Source organism: Bacillus rossius, chromosome 15 (assembly GCF_032445375.1).
Source record: "Bacillus rossius redtenbacheri isolate Brsri chromosome 15, Brsri_v3, whole genome shotgun sequence".
NCBI classification, from domain to species: Eukaryota; Metazoa; Arthropoda; class Insecta; order Phasmatodea; family Bacillidae; genus Bacillus; species Bacillus rossius.
In genome coordinates this window covers 4,353,181-4,377,157 of record NC_086342.1, presented here as the reverse complement: position 1 = coordinate 4,377,157, position 23,977 = coordinate 4,353,181, and the positions used below count along the sequence as shown (strand labels likewise).

At 36.1% G+C, this 23,977-nt stretch overlaps 1 protein-coding gene across 21 annotated transcripts in view; it reads left to right on the top strand.

The window, feature by feature from the left end:
• The window catches only part of LOC134539349 (calcium-activated potassium channel slowpoke), a 223,340-nt gene that overhangs the window by 118,566 nt on the left and 80,797 nt on the right, over window positions 1–23,977 (top strand). For 14 of the 21 annotated variants that reach the window (XM_063381318.1, XM_063381306.1, XM_063381309.1 and 11 more), the window contains exons 8-12: window positions 5,270–5,380; window positions 12,221–12,326; window positions 18,442–18,594; window positions 19,126–19,281; window positions 22,744–22,856. In XM_063381318.1, the coding sequence (XP_063237388.1) occupies window positions 5,270–5,380; window positions 12,221–12,326; window positions 18,442–18,594; window positions 19,126–19,281; window positions 22,744–22,856 (639 nt within the window). Of the gene's footprint in view, window positions 1–5,269; window positions 5,381–12,220; window positions 12,327–18,441; window positions 18,595–19,125; window positions 19,282–22,121; window positions 22,244–22,743; window positions 22,857–23,977 lie in introns of all 21 variants that reach the window. The other 7 variants (XM_063381321.1, XM_063381313.1, XM_063381317.1 and 4 more) reach the window with 1 other exon arrangement.

The following is a 23,977-nucleotide window of genomic DNA, read 5'->3' as shown; positions in this document are numbered from 1 at the left end:
TTTTATGTGATATTTGCTGATAGCGTAATCTGCTGCTAAGGTTGTGATTAAGGTATGTCTGATGTTCATGTTTTTGGAAAATAATCTATGAATTTAAACTGTCTGGTCTGTGACAAAAAATGTATAGGTACATGTTGCGCTGTCCTATGGTTTTATCAGCCGAGTTCAAAGGAATATGAATTTCTGGTTGGGACAATTCATATATCATGGAATTTTCTTAATAAGGGATGTGTATGCTCAGAATTATTTTTTTTTTAAAAGATAAATTTGTAGTTGATTAAGTTATAACATTTCAATGTATTCTTTTATAATTATTGTTCTTTCTGGTTTTAATATTTTTATGTACTGAGAATAACTTGGTTACACTATCCCACAAGAATTTTAACAGAAAGTATGTGAAATATTCCTTGAACAAGTCACCAATTTATGCTTGTTTACCAGTTAATTTTTCAACAGTGCTGGATTCTGTAAACATAAAACACTAGCAGGCCATGTATGAGTGAAGACTACTTCAAAACAATCCAGCGGGCATTTTGGGCTTGATCTGCAAAGTGTTGGAACGGCGTGACTGTTAAGAACTCTATGTTAAATAACATAGTCCTTGGGAAACCTTTTGGAAACACCGTTGGACATTCAGGATACAGGATGTAGATCTTGCAACCACTGAAATCTATGGTCAGAAATAAGTGGTTTGCTGTGACTGGACTATTGAATTGTGAATATCTCCCCCTTCCCACTTCTCATCACTTTGTCGGAGAAGGAAAAAAAAACAATACAAAAGTAGTTTTTAAGAAACTACAGTTTTGATCACTTTGTCTTCAAATCCACAGGAATCTTTAACCTCAGCATGATCACTGAATAGGTAATTATGTAGGTAGCAAATAAAATTATAAACATATTATTTTTTATATATGTAAATAGTTTTTGTCACTACATTTCTTGGGGAAAATCACACTGCCTTCTGCACCTTTCTTAAAAAAATTTTGGATGCTAAGGTACCTTGGAATGAATAGCTTTCATGATTCCATCATGTGATTACTCAGTTACCGTAAAACAGTGCGAATAGAAACAGCGGGGTGAATAGAAACATTCTGCTCAAAAAATCTTTATGAATAAAATCATTATTAATTTTCTTTTAATATTTAGCAAGTTATTTCCCAACATTATTAAGCGTGATATTTTTATTGAAGAATTGGGTTTTTTGATTCTCTGAACGGACTGTTTCTATTCACCCCGCTGTTTCCATTCACCCAGTTTTACGGTACTTTCTGAGGAGTTTTGTGCAAGACCCCCATCAGTTATCAGTGTGGCAGGGGAAGAAACTGTTCAGAGCTGAGGGTTGGCTGTGCCGTCGTGTGTTGGGAGATCGAACATTGAAGCGATGCAGTCACCGTCGCGGGCTCGCTCAGGATTCGAAGCTGGGAAGGATTTAGGGGTGGCTTCGATTCTTTAACAATTTATTGTTCTGTTGTTAATTTTAAATATATTTGGTCAAACATTAGAAATAATGAATAATTTCATTTAAAAAATGTGTCACTGACTGTATGTAATTTTGATAATAATGTGTATGAAAACCAAATTGCATATTTAAAAATTGTGCTGAAAGACATTTGATTCACAAAATCCTAAAGAGGGTGCCACTGAATCTGGTATCTTAAGTCAGTGTTTTATAATTTAATTTGAACAAAACATTTTTTATTTATGTGCTTTATGATTGTACCCTTTAAAATTTGGCTGAACAATAAAATATTATAATCGGAAAGAACATTTACAGACGGGCTACATATCATCGTGAAATAATAACTTGCTATTTGGAAAAGTAAACTGTCTTTGTTTTAGAGGCATTTGGAGTTTACTTGCTGATGGCGTAATAGCTTATGAATTTCCAAGAATAATATTTTAATCATGTACAATAAATAAGTTTTTCGAAGTTACATACTTTGTGTTACAACTCAGTTAAGAACATCAGTTTCAATAAACCTACACAATTCTGCAGTGGGACGTTCATATGAATGAAAACATTTACCTTGAATTTTGGTGCGTGGAAGCTTATTGTCACTCGGTAGTCCAGGCATTTCCAAAAACATGTGACACCGAGCTGTAGAGGATGGAAGTTGCACGGAGTGTTTGCACTGTCGGGTGTCGCTGCTGCGACACCAGCACTGAGCAACACGCACGGTTTACTCCGTGTCTTGATCGGCAATGTCCGTACTTCCGCAGCCTGCCCTTCCATTTGGTCGGTGCTCTAGTGTTACGCAGGACCGTCGCAGTCGCGTCGCTCCGGCTGCCACGTTACGTTACGTTATGTTACGTTACGTGACAGGCGGCAGTGTACATCACGTTGGAGATAAAAGTTTTGTTTCATATTTTGTAATATGTCTTGGCCCCCTGTACAGTGAAAACTTACTAATACAAACTAAGTTAATGAAGAGCTCTGTCTTATACAAAATAATTTCACATACCATTTAAATTATTGGTGTTAAATAACTTTTTTGTGCAATTTTAATAAAGTGTTTTATTCTGATGCGTACATTTGCAAAATACATAGTTACGTATTTAATAATTTTATGGAATGAAAATACTTTGTAGAGCAGAATTTTTCAAATATTTGCAAGGGTGTGGTGTGTACAAACCTTTCAAATTCAAGGTGGGTAAAAAAAATTTTTTCTTCAGCCTGTTATTAGAAAGTTTTCATTGTCTGTTTCTGTATCTTTAATTTTTTCTTAAACTTAACTGTTTGTATGTTAAGTTAAAAATCAGGAGTCCTGAAAGAATCTCGCCGTGATGTACACTTAGGACCGACGCGACTGCCCTCTTGTCTTGTTTGAATACCAGGTTATCCGATTCTGTACATTAAATGTTCTCCCCCCCCCCTTGCCAACTAATCGCAGCCAATCACTTGGCTCGAGAGACGCTGGTTTGCGTGCACCGACTGTTCGCTGAAAGATAATTGCAGCGACCGGTCGGAGGAGCCGGTGCCAGTGTGCCGACGTGAAAGTAACGCACTGAAGTCACGTGCGAAAACGGGAATGCAGAAAGCACTAAAGCAAGTTGCACGTGTAGACATGCAATTTAGGATTATCGAGAAGCTAGAGAACTGCCGTAAAAAAATCTTTCCACTTTACAGCCTTCGTAGGTTGTTTATACTACATTAACATTATCAGATTGATAAATAGTATGTTTTTAAAATTCTTTTATTACTATTAAGTTGTTGAATAGATGTAAGTTCTTGGGGCAAAATACCATGTGCAGAGCACCATAAGAAAATGAACGGAACGGCAGAAATGTTTTTTTAAATGTATTTTTGCTTTATTTAAGGAATTATAATGAAATGTATGATTGATTTTAGTATTTTCATTCTGTGTTAATCCCATTATTTCCATACTGAAGGAGAAAATTAAATTTTGCTAACATTCGTAGTGATATTCATAGAGCATTTTGAGTAACTTTACTGGAGAAAAATAGTAAATATTTTAAAATTTAGCCAATAAAACTGTGTATGCTCCTATCTTAGAACCCCTTTCTAAAATAATTCCTGTTTTTACAGACTCTGTACATATTTTAGTTCTTCAGGTACTAAGTGTTCTGCTACTGTAATACGTAGAAGGAATGCGAAGAACGTAAGTGCTGTCGGCAATGAGGGTGACATTGTTGCATTTATCACACAAATGTCTTTGGAAGCCTGAGAATTGGTTCTAATAGTTCTGTCTCGTGCAACGTTACTTTCATGCCGCAACTCCAAATAATACTTATTCAGTGTGCCATTCTTGGCCTCACCTCTAAATTTTACTGTAAAATGTTTATTTAGGTTTTGGTTTCTTGTACTAAATTTGTAAATTTAATTTAATGTAATAACTTCATCATGTAGTAGTACCCACATAAAAAAAGTTTGAGGATGTTGTCAATTTTTAGATATTGAAAACTTCAAAGATTTCGGTTTGATGTTAATGAAAATGTCGAAATATTTGTTTTGAAAGTTAAATATTAAATTGGTTCTGATAAATATTTTTTTTAGTTTGGCCTTTATTCTCTTATGGTGCTTGCAAAAATTATCTATGGTACATAGCAGTATAATACTAAACTTAATTTATGCATGGAAAATTAAATACTTAAACAAATTATCCATCCTTTAAGTTTCACAAAAAGGTAGTCAGAATTTTGTATTTAGAGATGTGTCATTAGAGATATCATTAGAGCGAGTAATTCTGTAGTGTGCACCTCGCTTCTTACATTATGTTGGCTAAACTTAGGCCAAACAACATGTTTCTTGACATTTCAGAAGGTTTTTCAGCTTTGTGGTACATAAATTTTTTTTTTTTTTTCGTTATTATAGTCAATCTTAACTGGTGACACACACAGTAGTATTTGAATATATTAACACCTACCATGCATAGTCTTCACATAAAGTATCAGATTGCAAATCTACATTGACTTGCATGGTTAGTAGCAAATTTACATGTGCTCACATACAGTCACCTACATATTACATGTATGTGCACACTTGTAATAGAATAAACAACTTGCGTGTGGAGAACGCAAAGATTCAAAAGATTCTTTTATGTAAAATTAGATTTTTGCAAGCTAACTGGCCAGCAAACGGCAAAATAATAAATTATGCTGCCAAATTTGGCTAAGTTAACCATTTGTGCAGTTGTCACTTCATCAGCTCTGTCAGTGTTACTTGGCGAGTGAGATTTTTTGTAAGAACTGCAACTAAATGCTCATTCATGACATCAAAATAATTATTTACATACTGTAGGCAGCTATTATTTTTACTGTAATTTTTAAATCGAAAAATATTCACCAGCAGCCGTTAAAATTTTTTAAAAAAATGCTGCCTACATGTGCACATTTAAAGATAAGGTGAAATATTTTTGACTTGTGCTGCAAGCAGTACATAAACTTTGAAAGCTGAATATTTTTTATAAAATTAACGGAATAGTTATCAAAACATGATCAGCTGGCCTGGTTGTTGTTTGATGAATCTATTTTTTGTTTACTACAATATTCAGCTCTCAGCCTGGATGTTCCTTGCAGCACTTATCGAAAATGTTTAAAATGTGTAACGTTATCTTGAACGGTGTGTAATTTGTGGGTTTGTCAGAGTACGATACCAAACTGACTGAAGGTAATGTTAAGGTGGTTCAGTCTTAAAATTGTGACGTTCGTGTGGACGTTTCTAAAAGCAATTTTTGACAGTTTATGGATGAAAGACAGGGAGTAGCTCTGTTGAAATGTCTTACGTGTGTTTTTGTGTGATTCCCGACAGGCACATAGTAGTGTGTGGTCACATTACCTACGAGTCGGTCTCTCACTTCCTCAAAGACTTCCTCCATGAAGATCGGGAGGACGTAGACGTCGAGGTAGTGTTTCTTCACAGGTAATGTTCGCCTGTTTTCCTCGAATAGCAGCTAGCGTCCTAGATATATTCTGACGGCAAACCTACATTTATGTAGACTTGTCTCCCCCACCAATCACGATCTGGGTTCGATTCCCAGCGTGTCGAAACCTGAGTGTTTGCAAGTGGGGAAAACTGACAGACATTTGCAGTGTGCCGGTGGTTTTTCTTGGTTACTTCCATCCCCACTCTTTTTTCACCCCTATCCCTATAGGCATGTGCGAATAATATATATATATTTTTTTTTGCAAAGTGAATATCAAATTGTATGTTTAATACATTAGCGAAGTCAAATCAAATTGCAAATGTTGTTCTCGGCAAAGCTGTATTACGCTTATTTTTATAAAACACAGGATTGAGGTTAAAAAAAAAATAATTGTTTAACATTTTTAATGTTTAAACTGAATATTTTATTAAGCAATTAGGCATATGTATAACATTATTCAATAAAAATTATAAAATAACCATTCATAATATTAATAGTGAGCAGTCAGAAAAAGCAAATGGAGTGCCACCCTTTGACTTTTTTAAGTAACCAGCTTTATTCAAGCAATACTTAAACAACGCAAAAAAAAAACTATAAATATTTTCATGAGCGAATCTTAGGCTTACAATGTTTTTAAGCTTTGCAACAAATGTGAAGCTTCACACCAGAAGCGAAGCTTTGCATCACAACCGAAGCTTCAAGTAAAAGGAATAGCAAATATCCTGGCGAGGTCAACTAGAATATCAAAGAGAGTTTTGATTCGCTCAGTCGAAGCTTCGCACAGGCCTACTCCCCCCCGCCTCCCCCCCGATGAGTTCTGCCGTCGCTATATTCTCATCACTCTACACCTCATAGTTATGACCATGGGCGTCACAAGGATATATTTTTGGGGGGGACTTCAATTGATTTAGTGTTGAGGAATATCCATCCCCTGGGAAAAAAAAGCGGAGGGTGGGGGGGACCTCCCCCGAGAAAATTTGGGGTTTGAAGGTGCAAAAAGGTGGTTTTTAGGCATTTTTCTTTCCTAAATATTCTAATTATAGTTGGTTGCAATATATAATTTATTTTTTATAAAAAGTACTTTCAGAGAACAAATTTGTAAAAACACAGTTAACATATCTGTATTTGGTATCGGACCTGATTTTGATTTTACACGAAGATCGAATTAAAAAGTGCTCACATTACCACGATTGGACTAAATGCACCATGCAAAACATATGGTTTGTATCACAGAAATCATATTTTTAATATAACTACGAAACTAAATATATTATTGGAGGGGACGAAATTGAAGACTTTTATTATTGGGGGGGACGTGTTCCCCCCGTCCCGCCCGGTTGCGACGCCCATGGTTATGACTCTGGATGTCAGTAAGACATAGAACCCTGAATGGGTCATTCATTTCACAGGAAGAACGTGAGTGAACATGCCAGTGGTTGTGCATGGAGTACTGTTATAATTTGTGTGGGTTGTGTTGCATTTAAAAGTAGATTGCAGGATTTTTTTGGGGTTGAGCAGGGTTCCCTCAGTCAGGGAAGATCTAGAAATCTGGAAAAATGCGAGGAATAGAAAAGGTGTGTTTTAAACCTGGAAAACACAGCGAAATTGACTTCATCTTAGTTACAAAACAGTATCACTATTTTTTTTTCTTTCTATGTAGTATCTTAATGTCTTTAAAACTGATGTGTGTTTAAATCAAAAATTGGTGTGTTATTAATTTGAATCTAGTTTTTAATAACATTAATGTAAGGGATGGAAACCATTGTGTATTAAGTTGAAGTAAAATTTGATATCTATTGTCTTTTGCCTGATCACAATAAATATTTATTTTTTTAAAGTTGATCAGACGAACATATATTTTCCAAGAGAATCTGTAAAAAAATCTGTGTAATATTCATGCTATAAAAAAAAAACATTATTTTAATCTTCTAATTTATTTTAAATTTTGGCTTAGTCAGAAAGATGTTCGAACATCACGTGCTGTTAAGTCGTAGTTACGAATCCCAGTTAGAAAAGTCTTGTAAGTTTGATAAATTCCGTGCCCATGGCTTAATACTTGGAGACAGTGGTAAACCATTGCAGGATCATCATCCTGTTTACAAATGTTTTCTCATGGTACTACCGTTCACCCCACCATTGCATTTCATCGCTACGGTGTTCTTGTGTATTTACCTATAAGTCTAATGACATGTTAAATAAACATTCATTTATTTATATATTAGATTTTTAATTTTTATTTCACTTAAAATAAAATCTAATAAAAACTAATAAGGCTCGGAAGTAGTGTGTGTTGCAAGTCATTATTTAAGTGAAGATGTGTAATTATATTTGGAGCGAAAGTAGCATGTATGTTTTTCAGTTATGAAATGTGTGTGTTAATGAAAGTGTGGAAAAGGAGTATTTGGAAAACTAAGGGTAATCGGTGATGTTTGCCCATCCTGATGCTTCAACCGTGGGTGCTTGTTTTAAACTGTGCTTTTGTTTATACAATTTACTTTGTGTGGATGTAATCAAAATATATTTGTTTTGTAATGATGTACAGAATCAAGACTCGGCACTTTTAGTACATTTGATTAATACTGTTTTTTTATTATTTGCTTGTGTTCCTTTAGTTTTCTTACAAAGAAGATGGCTTGTAAGGGTTGTGAACAAAATGTGATGCTAGTTTGGGGTAAATAATTTTACCTGGTGTAACAGTGATATAAAAATGTATTAATAAGATGTGATACCACAACTAATTATTTTATGTAAAAATTTGAACATGACTAATACATTTTTAGCATTTTTTTTTTCAATTCATTGTAATTTTCACAATGTTTGGCCTACTGTTGCTCTTTATTCTTGTGCTATGCAAAAGTTAAAAAAATTAAATTTTTTATCTTGTGATATTTTCTTTTCATAATACCTGCACTTCTATTAATTATGCTTTAATGAAGAACAAAATACAAAGTTCTTGTTTTTTTCAAATGTATCAGGTAGGTTTTTCTCATGAGCATTCGGAAATCATTTGTTTTTTGAAATAGAAGTGGTTAAAGTGTTAGGGAAGAAAATGTCTTGAATTCTGGTTTAGTTTTAAATCCCTTGCTGTGTGATCTTCATAGTGTGTTTCTTTCACTGCACACACCTACCTGATTGAATAGTTGTGGTAGATTTACCATCAGTACTCACTAAGCCAGTTATTGGTAACCATCCTACATACTGTCACCAGTTCGCAACCTCAAATCTGCAAAATTATAATCTTGAAATTATTTATTAGTTGTATTTAAAAAAAAATAATTATATAGGTACATATCTATTTATATTTGGGTGTACATATTTGCATTGGTAATTTGACATAGTTACTATTAAATTGGGTTTGCTTGGCTAATATTTTGTATTTGTGCAAATTTTGAATTACTCTGTCAATATTTTCTGCCAACTGCTCTACCCCTGTTTAGGTTAAACAAACTGTCAGAATATTTAATGAATATGGAACTGCATATCTGAAATATAATTTTTGGTTATGCCCAGTATGTGACAAGAAAGTGGCACAGTTCTGTAAAATTCTCATTCTTATATTTAAAAGAAAAAATTGAAAGCCAGGGATAAAAAAAAATATTAGAAGAACCAGTTATGATTTGAGTATTTAGGGGAAAATATGTTACTGAACTATCCATAATTGAAAGTTTCCAGTGCTTTTTTTTTTATGTTAAACGTTTAAGTTTCTAAAATGATATTTTTCTTGTTGAGTATCGAATTGCTACAGTGTGTGGTAGCCAAATAAGTGATTTGAAGTGAAACTTTATATTCAGCTTTATCTTGATGTTTTGTTGTTAAATTTACTCTGCTTTAAAATTGAATGATACTCTATTGGCTTCATCTAAGAAAGGTTCAATTGTGCAAACATTAACGCTTTCAAATCCAGTTTTTGGAGGAGACAGAACTATAGCAGTTAGAGCTTCAGTAGGTTTCATCGAAGCAAGAAAGTACGACGATGTACAATTGTTGAGGTCGGTAAGGTCCAGATGTTGGCTGGAGTGAGCGGTGATGAGCTGGAGGCACTTCCTACGCAGGGTTTCGGAAAGCGCCCGTGGAAGCGAGCTGTGTGTGGCCGGGAAGTGATCGTTGCGACCGGATAGTGCATTGGCGGCAAACTCTGGCCCCAGAGGTTCGGGTGTGCCAACGTGAAATCTCTGTACTCCTAGACTAAATAAATTTTGAAACTAGATCACAATAGCACAAACTTGCAAAGGTTCTTATTGCAATAGTAATTTTTAGATTGCAGTTTCAGTTCAAATATAATTTCATTTATTGTTACGCTATATATAACATAAAATTAGCACTCGCAGTAAGGTATCTTGAGTGAGTGCTATGTTAATGCAAAATACAAAGTATTTTTGCAAGTAATTAAAATGAGGAGAAGAAAGTAAATGATATTAGTTACGACAAGAGCTGTGTGGTTCTCGTTCGGCAAGCCAAAATGGCATGAAATGGGGTGAAGTGGGAGGGTGTCGGTACGGGAGGTTGGCCGCGACTGACGGTGTGTCGGATGGATGCCGCTAGAGCAGTGACCCCGGTAGAGGCCGCCCGCCGAGACGTGGTGGGCTGCCCCCCAACCCCCCGACCCCCCCTTGTCTTCCAGGAAAGAGCCCGACCTGGAGCTGGAGGGACTGCTCAAGCGCCACTACACCACCGTCGAGTTTTTTCAGGGAACTATGATGAATGCCGTAGACCTAGAGCGAGTGAAGGTAATTCCTGCGCGGGGACCCGGGAGCCTCGGACGGGGCAGACGCGCGCCGCCGGTCACTTTTTGGTCTCCTTCTTTCGTAATTTTTGTGGACGTCAACCCCCCTCCCCCCCTTTTTTTTGTCCTGCCTTGGTGCTCCGGATAGAGACTGCTTGCTTGTGATGATAGCTACGCAGAGGCAAATGCAAAGATGAAGTGCATGTGGCGTTAGTATCCGTTGGTGGACATCGGGAAAACAACCGACCGCTCGAGTGCGCATCGAATGGAATGAAGGATGCAACTTAAGCAAATTCAGTCGATGATGGTTTGAATATGTAACTTCATCTTTTTATTTGGTCTTGGAACTTTCTTTTGCATGTACTTAACACAAGTGCTGGTTTTGAAGTTTTTCAAGATAGGCGTACCTTTCTTTGCAGACTATGTTAAATTTAATGCCTGTTCAGTCAGAATGAAGGTGGTAAATAACGTACCAATGTTTTTTTAATGATATTTTTTACAGAGGAAACAAGAATGAAATTTATTATAAATATTCTTTCCATTTAGAATTATTTTCATTATTCTAACTATTAGTGATATTTTACTTAATGAAATTAATAGTGAGGGGAAAAAATTGGAAAAAACAGATTAACCAAAAAACTTCGGATCCATGTTTCTCGAACTTTCAGATATTTACGTGTGTTTCAGAGCAGTTACAATGTTGCTTGTAAGAACTGTTTTGAGGCAAAGTCCTGCTGTTGTGCAGCTGTACGTTAGTTTTTCCAGATAAATAAATATGCAACGAAGACAGTCATCAGTTTATTTTAACATGCATTTGTTTAAATTGTTAACACCAGCATTTCACTTTATTTGAACACTTCAGTAGCCAGTGCAGCAATTAAGTACATGTAAACGAAATATAAAACAAAAAAACTGAAATCACGTTAACATTGGATTTGCATGTCTGCAGGACAATTTTTAGAGGCATGGTTTTAGTGAATGTCTTGTGTAGCTCAGATATTTTGTTTAGTTGGCTGCTCAACAAAATAGTGTTGTGGCATGAAAAAATGCCTATGAAAGCTTTAGAACTTAGTTCACAAGTAATTAATTTTTTAAATTTATTTCCTACACTTATAGTGCAGTTTAGAAAAAAATTGTTATTGCTGTACCTAAATTTAGTTAAATTGTTTATTTTGATATTTTGATAAAAATTTTACCTTTACACATTCCTTGAAAGAAGATTTGAATTCTGCTCAAGGTACTTTTAAATACTAATACATTTCTTCTATGTAAAATTTAAGCTATCATAACTAGAAGCTGCCAACAAAATAGATCTCGTAGGTTAATTTTTGTAATAGAATATTTATTTAATTGGTAAATCACTTGCTGACACAAAGTATCATAGATTCCAGTTTAGCACTGTATATACTGTGTATAGTATCCTTATGATCAGATGAGAAAGATAGCTTCTGTCTGAAAAAAAATTTTAATTTCTTAGAATATGGATTTATGAATACTCTATCATTACTGCTTTCATTGAAATTGTGTAAAATCTCTGGTCACACTCCTTTTCCTCATAAGATATACTTTCCTCCCTCATCTACCGGCTGCTTTTCTCCTTTAGTAAGATTAATATTTTAAAGGATTCTTCTGAATGTAACTTTTTTTAGTGTATAGGAGCCTACATATACTTTGACATTAATGCACTTGTGTGTTAATTCTGTAGTTTACCAGTTTTACTTCAGGAACTCTTACTGATTTTTACATACTGCTATCATTTAGTTAGAGGGAATAATTTTTTGAAATTTGGTTATGACTATCTTAAGTACAGGCAAATTATATTTCCCAAAGCAGGACGACAAGTGGTATGTATTACATTGTAGCAAATGCAATGTTAACTGGTTTCAGTTGTAAAATTTATTTTTACAATTAGCATGTACTGTTAATCACATTATTAGAATGGGTTATTTTTTTATTTTGTCATGTACTTTCTAATTATGTTTAGACTGCGGTAGGTATAAAGATAGGTTAGAGCTTTTTTGGTTTTGTCGTGTAGTGATCATTAATTTATTTAAACGTGATTGTGTTTTCTTTTTGTTTTGGATGGTTATGTAACTTGTCGGTGCGCGTGCAGGAAGCCGCCGGATCTGGAACTGGAAGGTCTGTTCAAGCGCCACTTCACAACTGTCGAGTTCTTCCAGGGCTCGATCATGAACCCAATAGATCTCCAGAGGGTCAAGGTGAGAGAGAGAGAGCGCAAGAAACACTGTGGTGGCGGACCCCGGGCGCTTTGGTGTGGTTGGGGTGGTTGTCTGTGTGTTGTGTAGTAGTTGACGTCGAAGCTCAGTACACATGCGCCTTGTTTCTTCACCACGGAAATAACAATGGGGGGTGAATCAGAAAGTGAACACTTAATCCAATTCTTGCTAGTTGTTAAAAAAGATATTGGAGGACACAAATTGTACAATTTTATGTACTCCGTGTTTTAGCGGGATTTTCAATTATTTGCTAAAATTTTGTGTATGTATTTACCAAAATGGCCTAAAATTAACTTGCGTTTGGAAATAAAAGTTATGCTACTGTTTTTTTTACACTGGACTTGCACTAAAGTGTGTGCCCTTCTAGTGCACCAGCTAGTACACAAGTCCATGTGTACTAGTAACCAGCATATAACTCGAGTGTGCCAGAAGTCGAGATGTACAAAAGGTGTTCACATTCTTGCACAAGAAAAAGGCCGGTGTGTACAGGTGCTTATTGGTCAGCCTGCTGTGGCTCCGAGCAGGTCTTGTGAAATGTTTTGCAAGCTGAAAGTTTGTGGAGGTAATACCAGTAAATGTGCAAGCTGTTGAACATGTTGAGACCATAATTACTGTTGGCATGTCAAGTTAACCTACTTGATGAACTACAAATTACATACATTGTGTTGTTGAAAATCAGCATGTGCATAAAAATTTGTGACCTTCCCAACTCGAACTGGATAGGGGGGAGTCGGACTTGCGTACTGAAGATTCCGTACCGTACGTAAACAATTTGCTCATAACTTTTCAAACTATTTTACATTACACTGTTTTTCATATTTTATGTTGCTATCATCATTTTTGTTAGAGCCATAGCGAAAAAAAAGCCAATATTATGTTCAACATCATCTAACAATGTGTTATAATTCATCTTTGAATAAAATTAATTTCTATTTAACAAGCTCTAAAAATAATGACTTGCTTTGCTATGTTTGAAAAATACAGTTATTCTACATGAGTGGCATTTTAAAATTATTGGATCAGATGCATTCTTACAGTGTTACGTTATGTTTTCAAACAGTTTGTAACCTCTGGGCTCAAATCTATTAATTCATGCGGAACTCTAGAAATGTCATAACAGTTGCACCAGACCAAGTAAGTGGCTTCAAAAAGTGTTCAAAACTTGAATGTTTTGCCCTATCAGTCTGTAAAATAAAAATATAATGTGATGATTACAGCCTAGATCTGGTGCTACAAAGTAAAATACAAAAACAGTTTTTTTTTTTAGTAGAAAAACTGTTAGTGAGTAGTAAAGATAAGATTTTTATTGTTTTATTTATAGTTAAATTCCTTTTTTTTTTAAATGCAAGATTTTGGAGTTATTCATTAAATTTTATAAATGAAGATGGTACTATATTTACCATTAAAAAAATATTAAGTAGTAGATTAAATTCTCTTTGTGCTATTTTCACGAAAAAACTTTTGTTTTGAGTGGTTACAAGCTGCATTTTTAAATAAAATATTGCTTGTGTGGATTTTTGTAGCATTATTAAGATAAGGAAAATAATACATTTACAAGTATTTGTGTATTTCAAGTTCACATCAGAATCTGTAATGTAAGAATAAAGGTAATACGAGGTATGATATGAATCTGGTAACGTAACTAACTGTCACAATCCACTTGGTTTGTATATTTTGTTCTTTGGTTTTAAATAAATATTATGTACCTACCAGAAGACATAAGTGTGCACATGTGCTAGAGTACAGGTTTTGCCTTTGCATGTGTATGTGGTAGTCCTAACACTGTGTGTGTGAACACAGATGTGTGTCTGTGTTAGAATATCTAAAGACATAACTTCATATTCAACAATACATTGGAGGGTGCATGTTTGTTTCGAAAAATTCCTGACGAATTATGGTATGGACCGAGAAAAAAAAAGGGGGTGGGAATGTACAAGCAGATTTTGTTTATTATTTTTTTTAAGTTATACTTCTTTCACAGGGTACTTGCGTTTAATGTTTGTTACTTGATAATGCTGCCATGGAGGGGGAAAAGAGAGAGAGAGATAGCCGGTTGGTGATTCCTCGATGATTCAATACAGGAATATTGATCGGTGGCGCGTGGTTACCGATGGTGGCAACAGCGAGTGATTTCACATGCTATCAATACTTTTGTACACATTTACATACTTTCTCATACTTAAACATGTTTTGCCTACTTTTGCATAATTTCGCAACTCGTGATTCGCATCTCTAAACTCTTAACTTTGAGGTTGGATCCGGTGTTAGCATTAAAATTATGACAGTATGTATAGATATTTCCAATAGGGTTATTAATAATAATTTTATTTTCATAAACCTATTGATTCATTTCTAGATTCCATTGAAGACATAGCAGACACTAGTAAAAGTCTGCTGTCAATGCATTTTTACGATTGTTTAAAATCTTAGAGTACCCTAAAATAAAAATTTCCTATCCCTGTTACGTGTGAAGTTGTAATGTTTGTTATAATTATAATTTTTATTCTGAAAAACCAAGTTTTTTTTTTTTACTTAATACCACATAGAATTTTCATTGAAATAATGGCATTTACAGGATATTCACAATGGAGGTACCTATACACTGGAGGTTTACAACTATGATTTAATACAATTCTTTGGACATATGCCATTGCTATTTTGCACTGTTTGTAATGGAACAAGAAAGCAAAATAAGAAATAAAAATGAAAACAAACCCACACAGAACAAGCCAAAATCAGCTGATGTCAAACTTTAAATATCAGACAGCACAGACGAACACAGCGGGCTAACAGTGACGAGACATTTTCAACAAGAACAGTAAATGCAGACACGCACAACCCTTGACATCACAGCAAACGGACGAACACAACGATGAAAGGGTATTATATGGATAGCATGACGACAGCACAAACAGACATAGTCAAACTTTAAATATCAGACAGCACAGAGAATTTTATCGAAGGAATTTAGTCGGGGGGAAAAAAAAAACAGCACTGACGAATGTAGTGGGCTGACGAACAACCAGACGTTTGTCACAAGAACGATGAATACTAACAAACTCCTTGGACAACACGGATACAAACACGAACCCAACGATGATGCCAAACAGATGATATGGACAACATGGTGGCAACATACACAGGTGAACCCAGCGATGAAACTGAAAAGGTATTCTGGGCAATACAATGACAGCGCAGACAAACACCATATGCTTCTTACAACAAAACATTTGTGATGTTTTGGGAACTGATAACTGCTACCTATTGCTGTGTTCACTCCAGCAACTGCAAACTAGCTGTGAGTATTTGCAACGAGATGGAGCCACTAACAGCAACGCTAAGTAGCGGCTACAACCTGCCGTTACTGAAAACAGCTTCATAAGAAAACGTACTCAGCAGGCAAGGAGGCATTGAAAGTAGGGATGGTTCATTCAATTTATTGAATCCTTAAATACCATTGAATCAGTAGCATTTAAAATATTTTAGATTTGAAAGAAAATATTCATAGAAAAATATTGAGAAAATGTAGTCAGTAAAGGAAACAAACATTTTAAGAGTTGAAGTAATCTACTGCATTAAAACTATTTATTTATCGGAACTTTGATTTGGATTCAAGAGGTAGATTGACGTACCCTTTTTCGATTCAAATTCAATATTTGGATTCAAGATAATTTAGATCCGACCCATCACTAATTACAAGTAAAAAAAATTTCCACGCAACCCTCCAATCTATTTGTTGTTAATTTTCCCTCTGGTTCTCATCTACATTTGGTACAGAGGCAAAAATACTTGTGCATCAAGCATTGAAGTTTGGTGACTGTGTTAGAGCAGATGTCTTGACTTTCAACTTTTTGGCTTTGGTACTTTTGGCATGGTTCTTCAAAATAATGAAACCAACAAGGGAAAAACTTTCACTTTATATCAACAGTTTTGAGGTTCAAGCATGTTTGTTCCACATCAACATTGCAGCTCACAAGAGACACTAGAGAGAATTTGCTGTACTATTTTGTTTTGGAAATGCACTTGACAATGTAAATTTTTTTTTGAGTTGCCCTTGAAGGTCCTGCATACCTCGATAGGGATAGAGTTTTATTTGTTTAATACTGTTAAGTGTGATTGTCATTTTTCAAAATCCCGCAAAAACTGCTCTTTGCTTTGCAGAGAAAAGGACATGGATCTTAAAGGAGCTATACTAAAAATTGTTCTAGATGTGTTTTTACGGTTTTTAAATGTTAAAAGCTCAAAAGTTGCAAAGCTTCAATAACAGTTTCACGGTAAAGTGTCTTGAATAGGCAGAAGCCTTAAATTTCCAGTGCCAGTGGAACATTGTCACAACAGCAGTCAACAGTAGCGCAAGAAATTGTCTGTATAGTGAAATACCATTGGAGTCAATATAGAGATTAGTTTTATGTATTTTTTTTTAACTTCTATTGCATTTATAGGTATATTTACAGCAATATGTATATTTAGAAATGTTCCACTGCTAGATGCTGTACGTGATGGTTTGAGCCCTTTGGAGCGGTGGAATACTAGTATCTGTGTTTGTAATTAGAGGGATCTAGTCGTGCTGTCTTCGTGTTCGTTTGTCTCACGGTAAGTAGCGAGGCTTCTCAAACGATCTGGCCTTGTCTATCTGCATGCTGTACCGTCTGTAGTGTGCAGAGAGGGCATGGCTGTTGTAGCAGTGACTGTACCTCTGTGTTGTCAGCTGATTTGAAACATGTCCGGGCTCTACCTAGACAGTGCTGTACATACATAATGCATGCATAACAGATTTGTTAGCCAGGTGAAATGCTGTATATAAGATTTTCATAAAAAAGTAAGTTGAAGTTGGTTGATTGTCATGATTGTCAGTGTTATCAATTAGAAAGTTTACTTTTCAAAACCATCTTAAATTAACTTTAAACATAATGCAATATAAAATGGTTTTTGTGCATTATATGAACTGTTTACTTTATACTTTTAAGTTGTTTCATACAGTGTGCAAAAGTTCGGTAGTTTAATAACGTATATTTTTTTTTACGAAAATGGTAATGAAGTTTCATTTGTAATTATAATGCTTCAGTAGTTGTGTCTCAACGTTAGACTGAATGCATTTGTACAGTACTTACTGTATGGTAAGTTATATATTTAAATGGTACGTTACTTGAGATTTGACTTTCATGTTGATAAACAAAAATGAGTTCACATTATGCACTAAATCCTGTTGCTGCTGCTCATAATTCTGACCTCACCTCAGTTACTCCACGGACTGGTAAAAATTATGAACCTTCTTCATATAAAGCTGCAAGCTCCATTTGAAGACATTTATAGGAATAATAATAAAGTGATGCGTTTTTGTGTATAAGATTTGGTGCCATATTTCATAAAATGTTTTTTTTTTGTGTGTGTAAGAAGCAAAACTCTCAAAATTATAAAACACAAAATTTAACCTTATTTTCAACTTGTATATTAGACTTGGCGATGGAAATAAATATTAAAATTATTTGCATTAGCAGCAATAATTGACTAAAATATTGTAATGCTTATTTAAATGAAAATTGTTAGTGGCTTGAGATTATATTTTTGTTATTTGAAGGATTTGAGTGATGCATTTGATAAAGTAACACTTTTTTTAACCTGTAACTCTTAAAATCTAATTTTTTAAATGATAAATAGCGGGTGCGCGGGAAAAAGGGGATATGTCAAAATGTCATTGTAAATTACTTATCTCCTTTTTCACGCACGAAAACTGTAAAGTTTGTGATGTAACTCCAAAAGTTCAGTGCCGTAGAATTAACACACAAGGGTGCTAGACTTGACCCATTGTGACCATTTTGTAGAGCTTGTTCTCCTTTAATTCCATACCACAAAAAAAAAAAACATTTATGCCAACATTTGAATTATCCCCTTATTCCCGCGCACCCGCGATAATGTTGAAAGCTTTGCAGTGTTGTTAGTTTGAAGCAAGCAGATGCATCGAAATTGAAAACCGATTAGATGATGAACTAGAAAGCTAGGCGTTGAGCAGTTGAAACGCTGCCGTAAACTACCGAAGATGACGTGAGTTCGGGGGAGTTCCCGCACCGCCCGAGTGCCCCCTTGCGTTGCGTTGCAGGTGCACGAAGCGGACGCCTGCCTCGTTCTGGCCAACAAGTACTGCCAGGATCCCGACGCGGAGGATGCGGCCAACATCATGCGCGTCATCTCCATCAAGAACTACTCGGACGACATCCGTGTCATCATCCAGCTGATGCAGTACCACAACAAGGTGAGGGGGCCCCCTCCCGTCTTCGCGACGTTCCACACCCGCGACTCTTGTGACGCGACTGTTTCTCGGTCGGAGAGGAAGAAACTGGGTTCTGTAACAGCGAGGGACGAGATTCTATGGTTACATAAAATAAAATCAAAATGCAAGTGAATACACAGAGTATAACTGGAATACAAGTTACATTTTTGTAGTAAAGAGTATTTAAAGGAAAGAAAAATACATACTTTTATTAAATTTTTTTTTTCTTTACTCAAAATTCTATGATAATTTCAGTTATTGTATTAATAATATTTACATCAAGATGATTGAAAAATTTCATTGGAGTTCATGTTGTATCATCTGCCTCTTTTTTTCTCTGAAAAATTTAATTGAAATCCAATTGCCTCTCTTTTGCTCGTGTTAGTTTTTTCGATAGTGGACCTTGTGCCAGAGGGCTACAGGAGGGTTAATTGTGACAAATACAGTGTTAATACTGGAGTGGTGCGACGTCGAGGAAATGTTTGAGCGGCCGCGTCTGTCCCTGTGGTGCAGGCCTACCTCCTGAACATCCCCTCCTGGGACTGGAAGCAGGGGGACGACGTGATCTGCCTGGCGGAGCTGAAGCTGGGGTTCATCGCGCAGAGCTGCCTCGCGCCGGGCTTCTCCACCATCATGGCCAACCTGTTCGCCATGCGCTCCTTCAAGACGGTGAGCACCCGGGCCGCGAGCGGGCAGTGTCGAGTCTGGGTGCTCCAGCTTCCCCCACCCCATGTACCTTCAACGAGACTCTCACACGCCACGTTTATTTTATTTAAGGGCTATTTTAAAAATTTTTTAACTCGATACCTCCCTTGCAATTGTTGTTTTGTCACAAATATTTTCAACAGATGTTACTTAGTGTAATATGAGTGTAAAAAAAATCTCACAAGTGGATATAATTATAAATGTTTACACTAACTTTTACACAAATTATATTACACAAATAAATATTTGTTGAAAATATTTGTGACAGAACAACAAATGCAAGGGAGGTATCTAATAAAATTTTTTAGAAATAGCCCTTCAATAAAAGTAACATGAAAATATGAAAAAAAATCTACATGGCGATTGAGATCAAACCGTAAGTACTAATTCATTTGTTCATTTAATTCATCATTCATTCGTGCATTCATTCGTCACTCATTCAACCTTTTGCTCACTCATTCCCTCTTTTTCTCACACTCATTATTTCATTCATTCACTCACTCTTTCATTTGCTCACTCTTTCACTCACTCATTCTTTCACTCACTTGCTCATTCATTCATTCATTCATTCATTCATTCATTCATTCATTCATTCATTCATTCATTCATTCATTCACTCTTTAATGGTCCCAGGGATAAATGCATATCCTGTTGTCCTGGTTTTAGTTTTTGGATTTCTCAGTGATCATTTTATACGAATTCCTGGAGAATTTTTTCACTATAGAAAATGGTTAATTATCTACCACGTGCTTTCTATTCAGGTTGATAAAATTTTCTTTTTCTGTCTTGGAAATGGGCAATGTTGTCAAGATGGAAGCTATGATGGTCGTGATATTTTCCTAGGAAGAATATTCCATAATGGTTTGTTGTTGCTTCTTTGATGCAGAAGGGAATTAATCCTATTTTGGTCCCGGAACCTTAGTCTCACCATTGTAGCAATTGGTCGCACTAGAAATTGAAATTTCAAATGGTTTTTTGATATTATTTTGCAAAGAATTTACTCGAAAGTTTAATTGTTTTAAATATGTGATAAAATTTTCTGGAACATAGAAAATACATAAACAGAATTTATGAACCTACAAAGAGGCAGACCCAATATATCTGTTGTAATCTACCCTAGAATATTTACTTATCCATAGTGGTTTCTTATGTATGTAAAAGTGCTTAGTGAGATGCATGCCTCGTCGAAGCAGAATATTTTTGAACCATCAATATTGAACCTTGCTTAAAGTTAATAAATTTACATTGTTGTATATTTTTTTAGTGCATATCTGCCACTAAAAATTATGTAAATTGGTTACTTACATTTTTGCAACTGTAAGTACTGACATGTTTGTTTACCTGGACACTTATGCAGTAAACTCTGGAATAATGACTATTAAGAGGTCCACAGATAACCGAAAATACGGTTGAAGCAATGGTGAAAAAACTATTTGGTTAAAAAATTTGATACCGACTATCTAGACAGACTGTATAATGTTTTAAATAATAGGTATTAAGGTGTTAGATGTAATTTACAGAAAAAGTTGCAGTATGTATCACTAAAACATAGCCATATTTTACGTCACCATATTTTACGTCTAGCTAGTCGATAATTTTTAATTTTTGTTGATTGTCAAGTACCACTCGTTTATTATTGGACATTACTGTCTAAAGATTGACAGAAAAAAAATACTGCTGCATTGTGAATGCTGTCTTGAAACTACGCACGCCAGTTATCGCTTGTGTGAGTCACGGAACAGCCGCGCCGTGCCGGTGCCAACCTGAGCGCAGTTCACAAGGGCACATGAAACACAAGCACGCACGGCTTACAGGGGTGTAGCTGTAGCAGTTTCTAAACTCCCGACGCATACTAACACTTACCAACTATGTATGCACTATGTTTGGCAGCATTTATCGTCTTGAATCACAGAATAAAATGCTGTGATGAATAGATCACAAAAATTAAAAATAAATAGGCCAATATTATTTTTGTGTTTAAAAGTTTATGTAAGTGAAATATGGCACGGCTAACCCGCAAACCGGATAACCTGCACCCGGATAATTGGGAGTCTACTGTATTTACAGGAACATTCCTCAGTCTTTGAATAACTAAAGAGTTATTTGGTTATTAGTTTTATTTTATGTTTCTATGGTGGTGCCTATCTTCATGCAGTACTTGCATTTGTTGTTTTGTATATGTATTTGTTGTACATGTTCCAAAAGCCTCCGAGCTTGTTCATGGGCATGTCACAAGTATATAAATAAATAAATTCTTTAACATTGAGGAAAGGTAAACTTTCACAGGAATGGTTTTTATTAAGGAATAGAATATGTGCAACATCAGTGATGATCTAGAAATATTCAAAATCAACCAAAAAAAAAACCCTGTTTCTTTGTAATTGCATATCTTTTATCTCATACATCGTGTGATGTTAAAGTTAATAGGCCACTTAGTGTTTGTGTGTATATAATTTTGTACACTAAAGTAAGTGTTAATAAAATAATGTATGTATTAAGGTTTTTAAAAAGTTTATTACTTTCACCTAAATGCATGCATACAAGCCAATATGCTTATTGTAATATGTTAATTTTGATGAGTGGCAGAATAATGTTAAGTTGATATTGAGCAAGACTTCCAAAAGTACTTTTAATTATTTATGCATCAACTTGGGAGTTCACTGATTTCACAAAGCATTTTTGAATGAATGCAGTGCCTGCAGTTTTGTTTTGCAATAATTCTCCTGAAGGTTCCAGTGAGCCTCGGAAGTGACTCTGGTGTGGCGCTGTGACCCTGGTGGCACTGTGGTTTTCCCGCTGTGTAGTTGGCACAGGCTCCGGACATGCAGTCCTGGCAGAATGACTATTTGCGCGGGACGGGCATGGAGATGTATACGGAAACGCTGAGTCCCACGTTTATAGGCATGCCTTTCGCCCAGGCCACAGAGTAAGTAACAGTCGGGGGAGATTGCTTCCGCTACGCCTTCTTCCTGCCCGATGCTTGTTTCGCGCGCATCGTCGGAGAGATAAAATGCTAATTTATTCTCGCATGGCAAATATTTTTCCCTGGCGATAAAAAAATGTTTTGTGAAGGGTTTTGCGGTCGCTGTAACGTCTTCTCGTGGCGACCGCGCGAAGCAAGCATCGGAACGGAAAGTGTTGTCGTCGATGTGGCATCTGTGTCGAGTCTCGCTTTTCACTCCAACTGTCCACTGTGTACTCTCTTCGTCGATGACGCCACCCCCCCCCCGCCCCCCGCCCCCCCACCAGTACGACCGGACTTGACGGACGAGACATGCCCGACTGCCGGGACTTGTGCCGCACGGCCGTGTGTACTTGTCGTGTTGCAGGTGGAGGAGCGAGGGTGCACTGTTGTGTAGTAGTCGCGGGAGCCCCGAGAGGGGGTGGTCAAAAAGTGCCTGTCAATAGGGGGATTGCGTTTTTCAGTCGCCAGACACGCAGGCGTGGCAGAACGATTACCTGCAAGGCACCGGATGCGAGATGTACACAGAAACCCTGTCCCCGTCTTTCACGGGGATGATGTTCCCCCAGGCCAGCGAGTAAGTGCTAGCCCGCCCGCGCCTTCTTCTGTCTCCCGTCCCCCCCTTAGCGTGGAACAGCCTCCAATCCTCGTGCGATCAAACCATTTACATGTCCGTCGCTCTAACGTAGCATGGTTTCCTGGAGTTTTCTAACTATTGGTATTCAATGTTGCTAACATTTTTGTGTCTTTTGGTATGGCGTGAACTAAACTGTTTCATGTGTGTGATTTTAATTAACATTTTGGATTGTTTTAATACTGTGTGGATTAAAATCTGACATTTTTTATCTCTTTTGAAAGTGATGAAACTTTAAATTTACGGTTAAGTTACGGTTAGGGTAGCTGGCTCAATCGCTCAAACCATGTCGGTACTAGCATAGTTTTATTACATGCTCTTTATTTAGTATTTAAAATGCAGGATTTCTAATGATCAATTTTTAGTGTTATCTTGCCTTCAAACAAAACTTCAAGGAACCACCAAATGGTTTTTTTTCGGATTGTGGCTCTTCCATTTTTGAGTTTTTTTTTCTCCTTTTTATCATTTGTTGGGTGATTTACATGCTAGCCTTCTCATCTTGACAATGTACAATCTTGCACATTGTGAAGACTTCGCGGATTGATTAAATTCGTCAGGGTAGCATTTTAGAGAAGAAAAAAAAAGATGCCAAGAATTAACTGCAACCAAAATTAGTAGTCGGTTTACTTAGGTGCGGATGTCTGAACACACAAACCCAAAATAACTTCACTGTTCTTCGGGCTCGATTCAAACTGAGAACGATTCAGATAACATACCGTCATTTTTTGCGATGTTTCTAAGTCGAGCACAGTATTTTGTTAAAAACCTACTTTTTGTTTAACGTAAGTTTTTTGAGGCTATGATTTTGTATAGGGTAGTGAAGCATGAGCTGTAGGGTTCCATTGTCAGCTATTCAAAATCGTAGCCCAAAATAACTGTTTTTTCTCGGCAAGTAGCGTATGTTGTCCCTCTTGGCATCTGTACTATGTTAGAGCGCTGCCTACATGAGTTATTATTTTTTTCAGTTATTAAGAAAATGTCTTGAAAATTGCATGGTTTGGCTCACTCAGATATAGAAGTTGTGATTTTGCAGCATGAATTTTATTGCTGAAATTAGGTAAGAA